Source organism: Agelaius tricolor, unplaced genomic scaffold (genome assembly GCF_023055355.1).
Source record: "Agelaius tricolor isolate 1412-34295 unplaced genomic scaffold, bAgeTri1.0.p SCAF_18, whole genome shotgun sequence".
Taxonomy (NCBI): domain Eukaryota; kingdom Metazoa; phylum Chordata; class Aves; order Passeriformes; family Icteridae; genus Agelaius; species Agelaius tricolor.
This window is the reverse complement of record NW_027269278.1, coordinates 4,759,478-4,778,672: the sequence shown is the minus strand read 5'-3', so window position 1 is coordinate 4,778,672 and position 19,195 is coordinate 4,759,478. Positions and strand designations below refer to the sequence as shown.

The following is a 19,195-nucleotide window of genomic DNA, read 5'->3' as shown; positions in this document are numbered from 1 at the left end:
CCTGTACTTTATTTACAATAATTTTCCAATACCTATCACCTATGTTAGACAGTCTGTCTCTACTCTAAACCGATCCAAAAGTGCCAACATCACAGCAGAAGATGGAGGCCAAGAAGAAGAAGGAGAAAGACAGAACACGCTGAGATTCCTCCATCTTGCCTCTTGAATTCATTCTAAATCCCCAAAATTCTACTTTTTCACCCTGTGGTAAATTCACTATCATTCTACTCAAACCCTTGTAGCTTGTAACTCCTCACACAAAGTTGGGAATGGTTTCCATGGGCTAAAATCAAAGGCACAGGTGTTTTTGACTCTGTGCCAAGGTCTCTGAGGCCCCTGCCAGGGTCTGGAGTCCTCCAGGGCAGTCAGAGGAACATCCTGGGTCCCAACATGTTAGCAGAGAGCTGGATTGCAGAATTAACACCCCCCATGCACACACAAACACTTTCCCCCAAGCACTGGCACAAATGCACATGCTGCAGGTGCACTGGGATTCCCAGGGACCAGAGAGGCTTTAAGTGCTTAAATCAAGTGCTAGGCAAGTCTCAATGATGCTCATATTCTCCTGAAGATGCAAACATATGCTCTGAAAAAAGCATGTTGGGAACCTCCAGGGAGTGGGTTATATATATATATGGCTTTCAGCAATTTTTCCTCTTCTCAGTTCTGGAAATCCTGCAACAGCAGCCCCAGGGAACTGTAACCTGACATTTCTATGGCTGATAACAAGAATGAAAGTGCAGATGCAACAACATAAATAAAAACCATGTACAAGACAGATTTAGTTAGAGGCTTATGGGAATATTTAGGTGCAAAGTGCTCTACCATCCTTAATTTAACATTAGAGTTTGAAACTTATTTTCTTCCCTTTCTGCCCAGAAGAAGGATCAACACTGACCTATCTCATCAAAGTGCAATAAAGGCAAATATGCAAATATGTAAATGTATGCAAGTAAATAACAGGGCCATATTTAAACCATGTAAAAAACCTCATATTTGTAGCAGAAATCTTCCAGAGAAGTAGTGAAGCTTGTAGGTGAGCAGGAAGATAAACACAGACTAAAACAACACTAATTACATTTGGGGTCCCAAGTCAATCAATACTTTATGGTTGAGACTTTACAGAAAGCTAATTTAGGCAGTTATATTCCCAGTTATATTCACAGTTAAATAAAATATGGTGATTTTTTAAATGGCTACATTTCAAATAATAATAAGTATTAACTCATTGGCTTTTATATGTAAAAAATGAAACCTAGCACTTTAAAGTGGCTTAAATTATATCAGGCAGTAAAGACCCTAAAGTAATTTTATTTCATTTTCAAGGAAATACCTTTAAAAATAATTTAAAATTGGTCTTGTACTAATCAAAAGTGGGCATAGAGCTTTTGTTACTGCATGATAAATGGTAGGAGTAAATTGTGAAACATCCTGAAAGTGAAGAAAAGAAGCTTAAATTTGATGTTCAAGAGAAGATGGAGCTCCAGAGTCACCAGAACTAGGGATGAAAAAATCCCTTCTAGCCAGGGATTTGCTTTGAATTGTCCTGCATGAGTTATGAATGTTCACTGTGAATGCTTGCAGAGCACCAGCAGGGGTAAGAACATGGCAGAAGTGGGGGCTGAAGGGTCTCAGGTGGCAGCACTGGGCTGTGTCCGGCTCCTGTAGTGATGGTGGTGCCACCAGGGACTGATGGGAGTGCACAGACAGCACTGAGGGAAAAATACACAGGAAGAAAAAATTCTAAAAATTAAATGAAGGACTGTTGTCATCCTATTTTATGTCTAAACACAAAGCCATGCATGTTTTTACCTTGGAAGAGGACATCACACCTAAATTCCTGGCTCTGACAGGGGCTGGAACGTGACATACCTGAGTTACACTTGTCTTCATGGTAAAATAAACAAAGAATAAACAAAGGTGGCTCCTCTGAGAGCTCATGAAACAGGCAGCAGTGTTGCTCTTTTAGATTTAGAGGTCAGTAAGCCAGAATTTGTTCTACTATTTATTTCATAATACGTGTACATTTTCCATTTATTTCTACGGCATAGATCAAAGCTAATCAATGTAGGAGCTAATAAGAACAGTGTTAGTTCCTAGCAGTTAAGTAGTTCATTACTTTGCCCTTGTGGATTTGATTTATAAATCCATACAGCAAAATGCCCTCAGCCCAGCACATTCCTTTCCTCCACTGCATAGCTGGGAGGGCAAGTTAATAAAAAGCAGAGCTGAGTTTGCATGACTTGCACATAACACACTTTTATTTCCTTGGCTCTGCTGAGACATAACCTCCTGCTCAGGCACGGGCTAAAAACATATTTTTTAACAAGAAAAAGTTCAACTACTTTTTACATTATTTACTAATGTGAAAGTTCCTGGAGGTCACAGAGGACATCTGAGCACGACCTTGCTGCAGCAGCTCAAGGTGCCCAGCCCAGCATGGGCCAACCCTTGGTGGGCACCCAGGGTTTTGGGGGTCAGGGCTCAGCACTCCCTGCAATGGGAACAGGGGGCAGTGAGACTGCCAGACCATGCCCTGGCTTTCAAAATATTTGTATTTTCATGAGCAAAGGTGAATTTGTCAAGGGCTTAGAGCTTCTTGAACTTTCCTGCCACTTGTCCAGACCATCAGCTGTTTCTGCTTGTGCAAACACCAACTCCAAATCAACACATTATTTTCTCCTTTTCTGTTCAGATAAAGCAAGCTAGGGGGACGTTTGGGATATTAGAAAGAACATGAGCTTTCTAGTGGACCAATCTAATATTTACATAGAAAGCATACAACTACATCTAATATCCTGGATCACAGATGTACTGATCTTTTGCCTAAGAGTTGCTTGTTTAGTTCAGAGAGAAAATGAGCACAACTCTTGATATATCACAGGTTCAGAATGAAGAAGACAGCCAGTCTCTTTCTGGTTTAATTTTCAGATCCTGTGTAGTATACAAAATCAATTATTTTCTTTGGTTCACTTCATGGGAGCAAGTGCATTATTTGCTATTTTTAGTACTTATATTTCTACTTCACATTTGAGACACTATTGTAAAGTCTCTGGTTTGATAATTATGGTCAGAGTTCTGATAGTTTTGAGACTGACATTTCAAAGTAATTAAATTATAAGGTTACAGTTATTAAAGATACATTTGAAAGGACATAAAATTCCACTCAGCCTTGGGAACCTGTGTTTTAAACTCACCCCAACACCACCATTTGTTTGTTCAGCAGTTTAATTCCAGCACCTATAAAATCACCCTGCCAAGCAGTGCTGTAAATGGGCATGGTACTCTGAGAGACATAAAAACAGGCTTTATGCCCTCATTTCCATTTCTAAGAGAGGCTACTGATACATCTTTTCCGCTATAAATATAGATCCATCTTCAAGTTCCTGCTGGTAAGCAAAGCAAAACTCTGAAACTCTTTTTTTATGAGAACATGCAGATATGTCTTAATCTCCACCAGTCACTAATGAGCTACTTATTTCATCCACAGAAAAGTGGATAATCTGAGTGCCCTCTAAAGCAGTACACTCCTGCCACTGAGCACCCTGAATTGTTCAGAGCTGCCCCCCAACCCTCTTCTGAATAAATGCACACTGAATTCAAACACGACACGTTTTCTGTAATCTACAGTTTCTGAATCGCCACTGATTGGAACGGTTTGCAGATCTGCAGATGAAAATGTACTTCTTGGTAAATATTTGCTTTAAGAATTCTCTGTTTCTCCATTTTCAAGTAAATGTACATAATAACTACAGTGCTCTATGTTTTTATAATACCTCTTATTTTCTCAATTTTTTGGGGGTAAGTCACAGGCCAAAACAAATTATTTGTTCCAATAAGTTCTAACAACACCCTATATGCTAATGTGCCATTACAGAACCTGGGGTGAGCATCAGGAACACTCACTGCTCTCAGGCTCCCTGCTTCTCCTGCCTTAGTGGAGAGTGGAGTGCTTCTCCTCTCCTTGGTGGAGCAGCTAACTGCACTTTGGGGAAGAACACAAGAAAACACAACTGTCAGAACCCAGGACATTCCTCTGACTGCCCTGGAAGACTTGAGACCCTGGCATGGAGTCAAAAACACCTGTGCCTTTGATTTTAGCCCATGGAAACAATTACCAACTTTGTGTGAAGATTTACAAGCCACAAGGGTTTGAGTAGAATGATAGTTAATTTGTCACAGGGTGAAAAAGTAGAATTTTGGAGTTTTAGAATGGGGGTTCAAGAGGCAAGATGGAGGGGTCTGGACGTATCCTATCCTTTTTCTCCTTCTTCTTGTCCTCCATCTTCTGCTCTGATGGTGACACTTCTGGATTGGTTTAGAGTAGAGACAGATTGTCTAACATAGGTGATAGGTATTGGAAAATTATTGTAAATAAAGTACACGTGGTCCTTAGTATAAAAAGTTAACACCACCCCAAGGACGGTCAGTGTGCTCCAACCCGAGCTGCTGGACAGATCTCAGCAGGTCAGAGGAAGAATGTGATGGATAAGAGAAAATAAACAACCTTGAAAAGCAGAACTGATGAATCTCAACTTCTTCTTTGGTCGTGGGGCTGGGAGAAAAACACTTTCTAACACCTCAGGAGCCATTTCAGCAACAGAAACCCCAGACACAACTTGGAAGGAGCACGACATTCCGGAAAACAAACCCCAACCCCAACTGCCCCGCAAAACCAAGGGTGCAAGAGCACAGCCCAGTGGGCAGAGCCTTGGGCAGAGGTGCCAGCTCCTACCTTTGCACTGGAAGTGGTGCGTGGGCGTGGTGAGCAGCAGCCTGTCCACCATGGCCTCGGGGCCGCGGCAGCGCGCGATGCCCGGCTCCTTGTAGCCCGCCTTGACCCACTCGGAGAGCCAGCGCAGGTGGCAGTCGCAGTGCAGGGGGTTGGTGCCCAGAGCCCTCGAGGTGCACAACAATTAGCACAGGTTATTTGGCAGGCAAGGACAGCAAACAGCTCTGATCTCAGCGAGGCACGGTTTATTCTACATTTCTATGGTATTGTTTCCCAACGAGGAAAAGATCTGTTGAGTATTCAGGAAGGATTTTAGATTTCATCTCCTGCTCTTCTCCTTTCTTCCCATCATTAGTTAGGGAAATTATATAAACACCTAAGAAGAAATCCCTTTTTCAAACAATTGTGCTTGAGCAATGTCACCAGACATATTGCTTTCATCAAATTCATCACATTGATTCCCTTTAATTCTCTGTCCTTCCTGAGCGTATTCTAACCCTGAATTGAGTAATTTAGTTTGGGTCTGATGACTCACATTAATGACTCCTCACCAGATGAAACACATATGCAGAAGATATCTCCATTTTCCAAACTGCAACCCAGTGCTTGCTAAGTTTATTTATGACTTTGAAAACACATTTGCTGCTTGACCCATCATTTGAGTTAGGTCAAACATTTGTAGAAGATGCATTTATATAGCGAAATTATAATTCTCAGAATTTTTTCCTTTATTAGTGGATATCTATCCAAAAGAAAATCAACCTTTTTACCTTAAATTTAGGTGCTACCTTGACTAATTTGTACTTCTCTTTCTCTTAAAGAAAGTGTCTTTTTAGGCAATCGGTCAATTACAAACAAAGTTTACACTTCAGAAAAAACAGTTTGAAGCCAACTAATTGTTTAAAATGTGAAGAGATGCATGTTGAAAGTCTGTATTTATTTTGCTTAAAGTCAATGTAAGACTTCAGCTGTACAACACCTGAATTGACCTTATGAAAGAAAAATAAGCTAAATAAAGAATAGCACAAGGAAGAGATACTAAAGAAACAAATTATTCAAATAGGTTTTTAGACTTTAAAATTTCTGCATATGCTATAAACTATTTTTAAGATGGTACTGTAAACTCAAGCTTCTTTCAAATAAAAACATATCAGGCAGGACATTAAGATAGAAACCTCAGTAAATTTGTTGATACATTTCTATTGGAGTGACTAATGAACCCACTGTGCCCTAGACAGATTCATAATGAGAGTTCATGGGTTCAAACCCTGTCTGGGGCTCATTCATCAAAATTAAATGTGTACTGCAGCTCAGCATTAAAAAATACCCATCCACTCCTCCTGTAAATCCATTGCTTACAATGGAAAAAAAACTACTGGGTTGACTTTTTGACCCTGGAACTGTGATCAACTGGCTCAGTTGTCCAAGGTCAAACAAAATGCAGCAGTGAAAGCTGAGAAATTTTTAGTGTTGAGAAACTTCCATATATAAAATGTGAGTGGGAGGACAAAGGAAAGCTTGTTACCGTGTTAATTAATATTTATAAACTATGTTAGAAATAAAGCTGCTGTACAGTCACAAAAAAATGATTACAAATAACATTGTTGATAACTTCAGAAATGTATCCTTCCACACTTCTTTTTGTGGTTTGTGCTTTGTTTGGGGGTTTTTGCCTTTTATTTTTTTGTTTGGTTTGGTTTGGGGTTATTTTTTTGATTTTTTAAAAAAATTTATTTCTAGGAACCAGAGATAATTCTTGTATTTTCATTCATGAGTTCTAACATACTTTCTCAATTTCTCTGCCTATTATAGCAAAATATTTCCAGAAGGTAAAAATATCTTCTGCTGTAAGGAAATACCACCAGAAGCATTTTCAAAATGTTGGGCAGATATTTCTGTTCAGACACTTATTTTGTTTAGAGGAAACTCTGAATAAAGTCAATTAAAATAACGCTATCCATGACAATGCTGAAAAAAAGAGGAGGGGACAATTTATTTATATAGGCAGTTAATAAAAATTTGAGTAAAGAGAAGATAATTCAGCAGGATTAGAAATCTGAGCTGTTTATGGGAAATATTTTGGAAATACCTGCTGTACTCAACATCATCCATTGCTGAGGGTTTGTGCAATCCCTGGGGTGCCACAGGGTCAGTTTGTGTGAGCAGTTCTTGGGACACTCACCAGTGAAGGGTGAGGACAGCAACTGCAGGACCTGACCTAACTGGGAAGGTCCCAGCTCCATCCCAGCAGATTTTGGGCTCTTTTAAAGTAGTATTATACCCAATCCTACAGCAGTGCTGTAGCATTCTTATCATTGCCCTGGATTAAAAATGTCAGTAGAGTCATGGCTTAAAAAGGCAATTATGTGATTCAACTAAATAAAGTAATAAAGAGTAAACAAAAGCAGTGTACAGCACACACAAACCTACCTCAAAATTCAGCGAGCTAAAGCTGCATAATTTGTTATGATATTTCCATTACAGCAAGATGATGTTCATGACATAAAGGAAATGTGGTGAAAATGTTCCTGTAGGCTTTAAACAGCTATGGAGAAAGTGATTGGACCATCTGGATTTCACTTTTGTTCTTCCAATTACAGACCAAGTCAAAACTGTTGCAAAAGACTGACTAAAATCCATAGTCTATGCTACACTGACTAAAATCCATAGTTTTGTCTATGCCACACAAATATCTCTCTGCAATTCTAAAAGCCAGTTTGATGTCCCCCTTGTCCTGCCCCAGGAGGCTTGGGCTGAGCATCCTTTCCACACCCTGGCACTCAGCTCTGCCCTGCCACAACACCAATCCCACCCTCAGCCACATACTTTGCACAATTAGGACAAATTTTTGTTCTCCCATGCTTTAAGAATTTGAGGATAGCAAGTCCTTGTATGATTTTCAAACTGACCCCAAGTGCCTGCTTTCTCCTTGAAGTTCAGTGTATCAGGAGGGGCTCAAAATGCATTTATTTTCAATTATTATGACTCTATGGTTTTGAGTAAGCACAGCTTTTTCAGGCATGTGAGGAAAAAATTAATTGTGGTTCCTAAAAGTTTCAGGATCCTCTTTAAGAAACTGGAGAGCACAATTGCACTGTAAAATTCAACTGCTCAACTGTGCAAATTACACCCCAGACAGGTCTTATTTATTTTATGGATCCTATTTATTACTGTTCATTTGGGCTTTGTGTATTTTACATTTCTGGCAGCACATACATCTAAACAGAAAAGAGTGCAGAGATTGTATTGGGCCAAAGGGGATTTTATCACTCCCTAAGGTGAACAGTTTACCCAGGAAAATTGGATCTCCACTTCATTTAATGTAAACCCTGAGGGAAATTCAAACAAATGGAACATGCTATGTTTATTCCTGGAGTTCTGAAAATACCCCCAGCAGCCAGATTCCCAGTATGGAAGGTGTCACTGCACTCCCAAAAGCAGGAACAGGGCTTCAGCTCAGCCAGAATTTCAATCCCAAACACACAAAAAGACTGGACTAAACTGGGAACAGGAAAAACAAATGTGCAAAACCAATGATACTGAGGTGTAAGCTGGAAACAGAGAAGATTATTTCATTATTTCTCTGCTCAAGTTGCCCAAGCTGCTATCATGATTTCTGTGCCTATCTGAGATATTTTTATTTTTTACTGTCCATAGAGGAACAGAGACAGAAAGCTGCCAGGGATGTATCTGCTACCCAGGAAATACTTCAATACAATCTGAATCTGGTGTTCAGGAAAGTGTTCTGGAGGGCATGGTAAAGGTTAAAAAGAAACAATAAATAGATATAAACCTATGTTAAATGCACACATATCTGCTTGTGTTTACATCAGCACCAGGCCAGAAAACATCTGTATCAGCCTTTGAAACCACTCACTTCACAGAGGGACCAGCACATGCTCAGCCCTCTGATTAACTGAGGACAGTCATCAAGAAACTTGCTGCACAAAATTGCTTTTCCTACATCAATTATCAATAGTGTGAAGTATCACACGCTATCTCAGTGAAAAAGCATTTTCTGGTCACTCAAGTTTAGTTTGGAGCCATTGCAGCTCTTTGTCTGCTCTTTCATCAACTAAACTGCATTTGAAAGTCTCCTGGCCCTCTACCAGTGTAATAGTAATTTCCTCAAAAAGCTGAAATGCCTAATAATTTTTGCAAACTATGGAATGAAGCATTAATGCTGTGAAATGACCAATTTCCATGTGATTAAATATATATGTCTGTAGTAGTGATTCATCAACAAGTCCATATACTGACAAAATTCCAGCATGCAAAACATATGACACTTATTAAGCAAAGAATTCACATTTGCTTAATATTTGCTCTTTGTGGGAGGTTTCCTGCCTCACTCTTAAACCATAATATGCTCTGCATTTCACATTGACAATGCTGAAAGAAAACCTTAAACACAAAGTCCACAGCAGAGAAAACTGTCACACTTGCTCATTTGGTTTTCCTTAAGAAAATATTTTCATAACTAATAACAACAGGTCCTAGAAATTTTTATTTCCTTTGAACAGATGCACTATGAATATCCAGAGCACATTACCAAAAGTGAGCAGGAAAACCAAAAAAGCTACACAATCCTAGCAATATGTGCTGTTTTACAAATCTGAAACCATCAATCCCAGAGATTCAGCCAGGCAGAAGTACTTACAGATGGGACAGGGACACCAGGTCATTGAAAGATCCCTCAGGAACACTGGAAATGTCATTTCCATGGAGTGTCCTAGAAGGGGGAGAAGCAGGAAGGTATCAAAGCACAGTATTTTGTCTGGCCCCTGCAACTGAAGGAATGGATGCTTCAAAATTAATTTTAAAATGCTTTAAAATTAATTTAATTTTGATTCTTTGAGAGTTTCTGTGAATTTCACAACTCATGAACTTCCATGGTTTATCACTCCTGCCTCGAGGTGTTGGCATTTAAAACAATGATGCAATCAGAAGAGTCGGTGAGTGCTGCTGTAAATTAAAAAGGTGACATACCATTTATGCCATTAAAAGTGTATTGATGACAAGTGGGCCCTCACATCCAGACCTGAGTTCTCTTACAGAATCCCATTAGCCAGAAGCACAGCAAAAACAGAGCAGGGGAAATAAGAATTGTGAAAGTTAAATTAACTATTGACTTCAGAGAGATCCTAGGAGAGAGAGCAAGAGTCCCTGAGGGTAAATACAGCCACACTTTCCTATTCTTACAGTAAAAACCACCTCTCTGTGCTACCAAGGAAAGCACCTGAAATCAGTTGTTTTAGGACATTATTCACCCTGTGCAAAGAAATTATAATTTTTAGCAGCATTTTCAGGACCCTTGAAAGGAGTGAAAGGGTTTCTCCACTGTTTCCAGGACAATTTATTTCTTTATTTCCCACTTTATTTCGTCTATGAGAAAAGACCCACATTTGTGCATGGGTTACATAGAGAAGCATAGATGGGAATTCCTGTCAGTGCTCCAGACATGGCAGAGGAGGGTGGAAAACAGAATGCTGCTGTGTGGTTTGGAGCAGCTCTTGCCCTTGAGTCATTTGTTTTCTAACTTACCTGGTGATTAGCTGACACAGCAATCACAGTTTTTACTTCTGTGAGTGTACCTATTGTTGAAACATTGGGTTTAAAACAATCCAAATCTCAACCCATGGAACCAGACAACTGCCCTAAGTGAAATAAAAGCATCTGTTTTTTTGCAACCTTTCTGCCCTAACACCACTCTCAGCTGCACCAGGATGTACACAATGCCCCTCCAACATCCTGATTCTGAAATTTTCCTTTAAGCCTTCCTTGGTTTTGACTATTAATAATAACTTGCCATATATAAGGGTGTATCTCCAAGAAATGAATCTGCACAGGAACAGGAAGGATATGAGCTCCCACACAGTAACTCCAGATAAAACTCACTAATTCTGTACAGAATGACCAGCTGAGTGAGACAAACCCACAGCTATTCAGCAAGGAGTATTTTGGTGGTGTGAGGAGACCTAGTCAACCACTTGTCATCAAAATGGTCAATGAAATGAACACATTTAAATAAGCAGCTGCTCATAATGAGCTTATTGCTGATCTTTTAAACTGCAAGACAATTCTCTGTAAACAGACATACTAATCTTCAGATTGTATCAGTCCCATTTATCCTGTGAAGGAGTACATTTTCTCTTCTAGGTGTATTGGAAACATTCAAGAGAAGCTGAAGAATGACATAGCCATTTATCTGTAAGAAGTTAAACCCATCAAATAAAACCCTTAGAAGGATTTGCTTTATTACATGTCCCAAACACTGAGGTGTTTCATGGATGCAAGTGCCTGCATTTTAATAAAAAAATCATGTCAGCAACATCATCACTCCTACAACTAAAATGAAATGACAAATGCTAAACCCCCCTTAAAACTCACAATAATAAATAGTGGCAAGAGAATTCAACAGTGCAACAAAATCTTTCCTCTTGGATCAACATCAGGAACACATTTTTGTACCAAATCTCCTTACAATCAAATGGTCAAATAAATCCTTTCACATTAGGACATTTAAAGCACACACTGATGTGTGTATTCTCCCTCAAAAGCACAACTTCTAGGGATCCTCTTGTCTGAGCTCCAGTAAACAGCAAGGGTTTGGGTTTAAGGTGATGTGGATCCCCTCTGGAGGACACAGTAACAGAACACTTGAGAATTCTTGAAATCAAAACTTCCTTCAACACAGAATCTCACTAACTTATTCCTTTGTCTTCAGGGAAGGAAATTAATTCAACAAATCCTTTTGGGCTGGGGTTTCCTGGTTGTTTTTCTTTCATGGACCCTTCCCACGTCCTGCCTGCCAGCCCATTGTCCCCAGCCCTGGGCTCCTGCAGACACAAAGGGGATGTGTTTTTGGGAAGACAGAAATGTGAGCTCTCAGAGCCACATCCCATCAGGGCAAACACCCACAGGGAGCCCCCAGGGTGCCAAAGCCTGCAGGAGCCAGCACAGCTCGGATGGCAGGGAAAGCCACAGTGCCACTGCTCCACGCTCACATCAGCAGAGCTTCTACAAACTGACTGCATAAATACAAGGAATCATTCTCTGATAAAAGAAAAAAAAACCCACAAAAAACAAAACACCAAAAAAACCCCCATAAAAAGCAGCCAGATGCTTCTGTTGGGTCAAATCAGTGCAGCACCCAACAGTGAAAGTGTACTGCAAAAACTTTGTGCCCAAAGATTACTGGTGACAGCTTTATCATCACACATACTAGTGTTTGTCTGAGCTTTGAACTGCAGGAAATATCCATCAGCTTTCAGTAAAACTGGAGTATCTCTTAATAGAATATTCAATAGGTCATTTTACCCCTTTTCCCCCTAACTATAACATGGATAATTATTTAGTGACCTTAGGAATTATTTTGATTTTTGGACTTTGCCTCTTAACTAAGTCACATATGTGATTACACAATGATCTTTAAAATAATCTGTTCAGGTCATTAGAGAGCTCTAATACTTCTAATTTGTCTCAATCTCAGCTTCCTTAATCTGTTTATATTTAGTTTCTAAGAAGACAAGCTTTGGAGAAATTAACTGAAAAACCAATCCACAACTTTTCACTGTTACAGCTTTGGCTCAAAAACCTACTTCTGCTTATTAAAAAAAAATTCTCCAGACTTTATGTCCTGTGCTCCCCTGCACCCTTTGGCTGCTGTTATGGATAAACCATGGGAAGGCTGAGATTAAAGACCTGATTTTGTAAACACTGATAGATATTAAGGCTTAAACATAAACATGTTGACTCTGCAGTTTTCTCACTTGGGCTTGTGCTGAAAAATCTAAGAAAGGGAGTTCAGAATGAAATATCTGTCAAAGACCAAGTGCATCATACAGCTATGATTATTCTGATTTTCAAAACACTTTTTTACTGTATTTACTATAGAGGCAAAAATACAGAAAACAAAGGAATTTGGAAAACTTTCATGAGAAGGGTCTGCTACCTCCAAAGGCATGCACAGCCAAAAGTAATAAGATCCCTATATTGTTTTTATTAAAAAAAAAAAAGTGAAAATTGTTTTGCTGATGTTTTCTCTTTTAAGTTCCCCTGAGAGTATGGATAATAAAAAACTGACAGTAACAGATTTCCTATTGTCTCTTGGAAACCATTTTCTCTTTGGAGAATTGATTTTTAGTAGCAACAGTGATGACACGTGGCAAAAGTTGTAGCTGATACCAGAGTTTTGTGGGCCATAATAAATCAAATCAATCTGGAGGCTTTCAAATGCAGGGAGCAGAGGCAGAGATTCCCATTTCACTGCTCTGTGCAAGGCAGTGGGGGGTTTCTCCCTTGAAGGAGGAAGATACTTTTTGATTAGCAGATCGTTTAAAAAAGCCAAAAAACAACAGTTGTCATTAAAATACTGCCCTCTGTTCCTGCCCATATGTGGCCTGCAAGAACAGAAGTGAAAAGACAAATTGTGGCTATTGGAAAGAGGGAGGCATGGTTTATCCCCACTGTAATTCAGGGTAGAGAGCCCCTCAGCAGCTTTAATCAAGCTAGCTTGCATCTCAGGAGCAGGCCAGAAGACAGCTCCATATGGAATAATTTATTTGGCCATGAAACAGAATATATTAATCTGTGGCTGAATTTCAGGATTCATGTAACAGCTCAAATGTGACCATCCCAGTGTGCTAGAAATCAGGATCCCAAGCCAAACTTAAAGCAACAAATCCAAATCACGAATCTTTCTTGGTTTTGCTAATGAAAAGTGGGAATCCAAAGCTGTCTTGTAATTTGGGAGGCTGAAACTGAGATATCTGTTTTACCATTGAAACCACAGTTTATTGCTTATTGCTTCCACAGTCCCAATACTGCCCATGTTGACACTTTGATTCCACATTTATAGAACCAACACACAACAACCACTGCTCTTTAGATTAACACAAACTTCTGCATCTGAACATCACCTATTTTTTTTTTAATGGAAAATATCAATGTGAAGTTTCATAGCACTCAGAATGATCTTCAGCTTGTCTGTCCTGAGCTTTGAGTGTTCAGATCTCTTTCTCCTTTGGCACACTGAACCAATTCACACAGACAAGCTATTTAATGCATCCCCTTGGGCTACTGTGCAAGTCTTGGTGACCCACTCGTGTCTCTGGGCCATGGCAAGGTTCCTTCTCCACCTTCCTGCTGTCCACAGAACCAACCCAGGTTTGTTTCTGATCAGGCAGTGGATATGAGACAGAGGCAGGAGCCAGTCCTGCAGATGCCTGAGGAAAGCTGGGAGAGGCTCTTGCTGTGAGGAACAGGCCCACAGCCCACACTCTGAGACAATGAGGGGATGAATTTCACAAGAGATTGTAAACAAATGGTTTAATCCACAAAGCTGCTGAAAGCAGCTACACTGGAAAGAAAGGAGGAGTGCAGAAAAGGACCTCCCAAGAAATAAACCACACATGGATATCTCTGAGCAGGCCCCCAGTCAATATGAGGTGTAATTTTATTCACAACTTAAGGACATTTGAGACAGGCATCTCAGCATTACTGGTGCCCAGCCACTGGCCTGATTTATTCACTGATTTAGTGTGGGAGCTTCTAACTTCCCTTCAGATCACATTCTAGCTTGCCTGTATCAATCTGAATCAATGGAAAATATTCTGAAAATGCACAGAAGTTTTCCATAAAGACACTTTTGCTGAAGCATCCAATGGAAACTCACACTCTATAACCAAATGCATACAGACTAAGTAAAAGTCTTCTCCTGTGGAGCACCCAGACATTGTTCAGGCAGCAGAAACAGATTCTGTGAAGTTTTTTGCAGATTGTTCCTCTGATGCAGGAACTATCACCTGTATTTGTGACAGTCCTGCACCAGAGCTTTCAGAGAAAAGCTCCATAATGTAAATAATGTAAAAGCTCCATCATGTAAATAAACCCTGAAGGAAATTCAGACAAATGAATTTGCACGCCTCCTGCAAATACGCAATCGCGTCTTTAGCGCTCACCTGCTCTGGCCTCTATGGGACAAATTCCACCAGAGCAGAAATACACTGACACCAATGATGCAAAAATTCATTCCCCCCTGCCCATTGCAGCCTCCCTGCCCCAGCTGCAGCCTGCAGAGCTGCACTGGGGGATTCACTTACAGCACTCGCAGCGAGCGGAGCCCGGTGAAGGCGTGGACGGGGATGCACCGGAGCCTGTTGTAACTCAGGATGCTGCAGAGGGGAGAGCAGAGTCACAACTCTGGCCTGGCTTTGGTTATTTCACTGCTAATTCAACCACAGATAGGCACGGAGAGACACATGCTTAAGCAACAAGGGATGCACTAATTGCTCAACAGCTTAGATGGTGTTGGAAAAGCAATTAAAGCTGTTAGCAAAACTTTGGGCTACTTACAGTGTCGATAACTGAGTCATGTTGCTGAAGGTGTGATTGGCCAAGACACTGATGCTGTTGTTGCTCAAATCACTGAAGAAACACACAGAGAAAATATCATTTACATGTATGAATTAATCTTTAAAAAGATTACATAATATCTGCACAGCAAAATGCTTGGAAGCAATTGAAAAGTCGCATATTATCAACCAGTGTATTTTCTGACCAACTTTGAATAAACTCTAAAGGAAAAGCATATCAGACTCCCCTAAAAAGCCTCAGACTGAGAAACATGAAAGCATCTTTCCAGCATACAGCATTCAATGAAAAGAACAAATGAATAAATGCTACAAGCACTGCTGAATGTTTACTGTTCCAACTTGCTTTGCAATGCATTCAAGGCACCCCACTTCCAAATACTTATCATATTGACAGCTACTAGAACAAAATTTCATTTTTCATTTAAAAAAGTCTTTTAGACTCAACCAGAACATTTTGTTTTTCTATTGATCTCCCTTGAAAAGCAAAATTAGAGATGTTTCTAAATAAAAAACACTCTTAAAGCAAAGCATTCCAGTTTTTCATCCATGTTATTTTTGTCTGAGGCTGCCCAGCCCATTGGACTGGAGTATCTGCACAGCTGATTCCAACAGCATTTGAAAATTCCTGATAAATAGTTCAGGCAGGGAATGTCCCTCCTGTGTATTTCAGGGAGCAATTTACAGAACAAAGCCTAGCTGTGTCTCTATCTGCATGACTGTTCACAGAAGAAACAGCTATGCAAATTGTCATTGCCTTAGCATTGTAAATACTGCCTCATCTAGCACAAATGAATGTGCCTCCTCTGCTAATGACCTTTACAGATAAATCTGCCAAGTGAAACTGCAGCAGTCTGTGTGAGAGTTTTGTCCTCTCAGGGTCCTGCAGAGCAAGGGGCTTCTCAGGCACCTCACTCTTTATGAGCATTTACTGGCAGCAGTGTCCACTGTGAAATTCTTTCCAAATTCAAATTACAGAAGGTTTTGGGGTTTGGTGTTGGTTTTTTTTCCCCACACCCCACTCCAAATACCAATTATTTATGTTCCACCAACAGCACAGTGCAGAAAGAGTCATGCAATTTCCCTGACATTGAAAGCACGTGTTTCTTACATCAGTGTCAGGTGTCTGAAGGCAGAGAGCCCCTTCGGCACAGCAGGCAGATGGTTTCCTTCCAAGTATCTGAAAAAAGTCACATTTGACAATTACACAAACACATTAAGGAGAACTCACGTCACTCAATCTGCACCACGAATGAGGACAATATAAAGTCAGTCATTAATGAAATTATCTTTGATTCATTGCTTTGAAACTCTAACAGCTTTTACTTTATAAATGAATTACCCACATGCAAAGCACAACAGCAGCTTATTGATTTACTTTATTTGTTTTAAAACTTGGAAGTGCATAAAGGATCTCTGGCCTACAGCAAACAGAAATGACCACTTGGTTCTTCTGTGACAGCAGCTGAAGAAGGGGAGAAAAATTGCATGGCCTGTGCCCTGAACTTGGAGTTACCTTTCCCAAGTCTCTCCAACAGTGCTGACTGCTCCCTGACCCTACCATTTGTCCTGAGCATGAAAGGTCCCTGTGCAGCCAGAATGGGAAGAGGAGCAGCATTCCCAGAGCTCTGTGCTGCAAAAGGTCCCACTAATTCCAGCATCAACACAAACATCCACAAGTTTGATGGCACATCCGCAACGTGGCACATCCACCACAGCAATACACCCCCGTCACCTCTCCTTTTCACAGCAGGTACAAGAGGAAAACCAGATTTTCCTCTTTGGTATAAATTAAAGACCAAAGACCAAGCTCTCTTGGAACAGAGGTTCCTCCTATGTGCACTAAGTATATTTAACAACATATCTTGTGTTTCCAGTGTGGACATTGTTTGAGACACCACTGAACCTATTTCTATGCAGACACAGGCATGGTAGGGCCTTTGGGGATAATCCCAAATCCTCATACAGGCAAATAGAGCCTTCATTTTGCCCTTTTTCTCCACTTGAGAACCATGATCAGTGAGTTACTCAGTAAAAACCCTTGAAAAAACACAAAAATTTTAAAAGGCTTGCCGAGAAGAGAGTGTGGGTACTCCAGTCTGCACAGCTGACTGTGGCAGCAATGGGATGTGGGCATTTCTCTGTTTACCACAATAAAACAGAGACAGAGCTGGAGGTTTTGTTCCTTAACCTTGGCTTTTAGGTACCCATGGAAGATACCAAAGTAATAAAGCTCCAATGCAAAGTGACTACTGTGGTGCCATGGCAGGGCCAAGATGTTTCTCCAGACATCTTCCAGAATCAACATCTGCCTGGGAAACCAACCCATCCTTCTCAGAGAGCTCCATGGAGGAGGAGGAATGCATTCCTCCCTCCACAGGTGGGATGAAAGAGAAAATGATATTTCCCTTCCTTACATGATGCTGCAGGGATATTTCCTGAGGCAGACATGGGGCAATGCAATTGATGTGGAATGTTTTGAAACATAATCAAGTGTAGCCAGGAAATGCAGCCCACAGACTCCAGAACAGTTCATGTGCTGCCTCTGCTGCTGAAAACAGAATCTGATAATCATGTTAAGAATTTTTATTCCACACATACAATTTCCTTGTCTTTGGCAACAGGCCTCCTTATTCTGCACTTACTATAGCAAACAGCAATAATAATAGATTAGCCTGGTGCTCTATGTTCCCTTGCTACATTAACTTAACAGCATAGAGATACTTGTGTAAACTAAATCCAAGAATATTTTCCCACAAACTTTATTTTTACATAATTCAAAAAATAAAATCCATGAAATAACCCAGAATTTCTTACATAATATATTTTATAGCTGGTATTATTCCCTCCCCATCTTTTATTTTCAGCTTAATGACCTCTCAACATTTTCTGCTGCTTCAAATCTCTTTTTGTACTGAACTCCAGCTGAACTGCTCCAGCCAGGCTCACAGTTATCCCTTCTGCCTGTGCACAGGATCCCATCCTGGCAGAGTTCCCCTGGAGCATGACTGCAGCTCACCTCACTCCTCTCCAGGGTTAGGCTGGACACTGTGGGAATACCAGCTTCTGACTTTTTAACCAAAGGAAATGACTTTCTCAATTAAAAACTCTGCTGAACTAATTAATCTCTCCCTGCCAATGGTCATGAGCACTGAGAGAGTTGCACAGCCAGCAGAGCAGGGACAGAGTCTCAGCAGCCAGAGGACAGAATGGCTGTGCCACACTTACACCTCCCATGGAAATCCACATTTTCCACAACTGGAAAGCCACTTGCTTCATTTTGGCTGAATCTGTTATAAATGATTGTGAAAATGGAGTTCCTGGGTAATTTCCCACTATAAACTGGAGATTCTCAGTATTTAGACATGCATGGCACATTTCTTACAGGGCAAACCACATCTCTTTCCCCCAGCCATGGTCTGCTGTGGATGCAGAAGGATACTGGGAGTCTGTGCCTTCCCCTTCATCCCAGAAAATCACAAATCTCAAACCCATGCAAGAGGGCAGGTTAGGGCTCTAGTCTTTATTCCAAATGTAAAAGTCTAAGGATTTCTAAAGGAAATCAAAAGCAGGTCATGTATTATGTATTTGGAAGTTATATATGATTTTCCTTTAGGAAAGGAGACTCTTGCAATATGTTGAATTCTTCAAGAACATATTTTCAGGATATTCTCTAGTTGATCTCAATATGAAACAGCCTGCAATTTAAACAAACTCATGGTTGTGAGCCAAAGTTTTTTTCTCCTCATCTGCTTGCTGGGGCAATCAAAAGTCAAGGGTGCACATTTTAATTCAGTGCTTCATGACTCAGACTAACCCAGACATGCAGACCCCTGGAGTTAAACTCCTACAGAAGATCTGCTTTGAATAGCTCTGGATTTGCTCTGCAGCAATTTGATGGTTATATAAATGTGCTAGCAAAAAACTGCAATACTCATACCAGTGGTACAGTTTCTGAATAAACACAATTTAACTCTGAAAAAGCACTGATAACACACTTTTCATGCATCCATAAGAACAATTCACCACTGCTAAACCTCTCACCCCATTACACAAAACGTGGCAGCATTTTCCGAGCTGAAGGCATTCA

The 19,195-nt window shown here is 40.4% G+C and overlaps 1 protein-coding gene across 3 annotated transcripts in view; it reads right to left on the bottom strand.

The window, feature by feature from the left end:
* The window catches only part of SLIT3 (slit guidance ligand 3), a 494,398-nt gene that overhangs the window by 76,347 nt on the left and 398,856 nt on the right, over nucleotides 1-19,195 (bottom strand). For all 3 annotated transcript variants that reach the window (XM_071443101.1, XM_071443102.1, XM_071443103.1), the window contains 5 exons: nucleotides 16,217-16,285; nucleotides 15,089-15,160; nucleotides 14,836-14,907; nucleotides 9,393-9,464; nucleotides 4,736-4,899 (listed from right to left, as the gene is read on the bottom strand). In XM_071443101.1, the coding sequence (XP_071299202.1) occupies nucleotides 4,736-4,899; nucleotides 9,393-9,464; nucleotides 14,836-14,907; nucleotides 15,089-15,160; nucleotides 16,217-16,285 (449 nt within the window). The remainder of the gene's footprint in view (nucleotides 1-4,735; nucleotides 4,900-9,392; nucleotides 9,465-14,835; nucleotides 14,908-15,088; nucleotides 15,161-16,216; nucleotides 16,286-19,195) is intronic.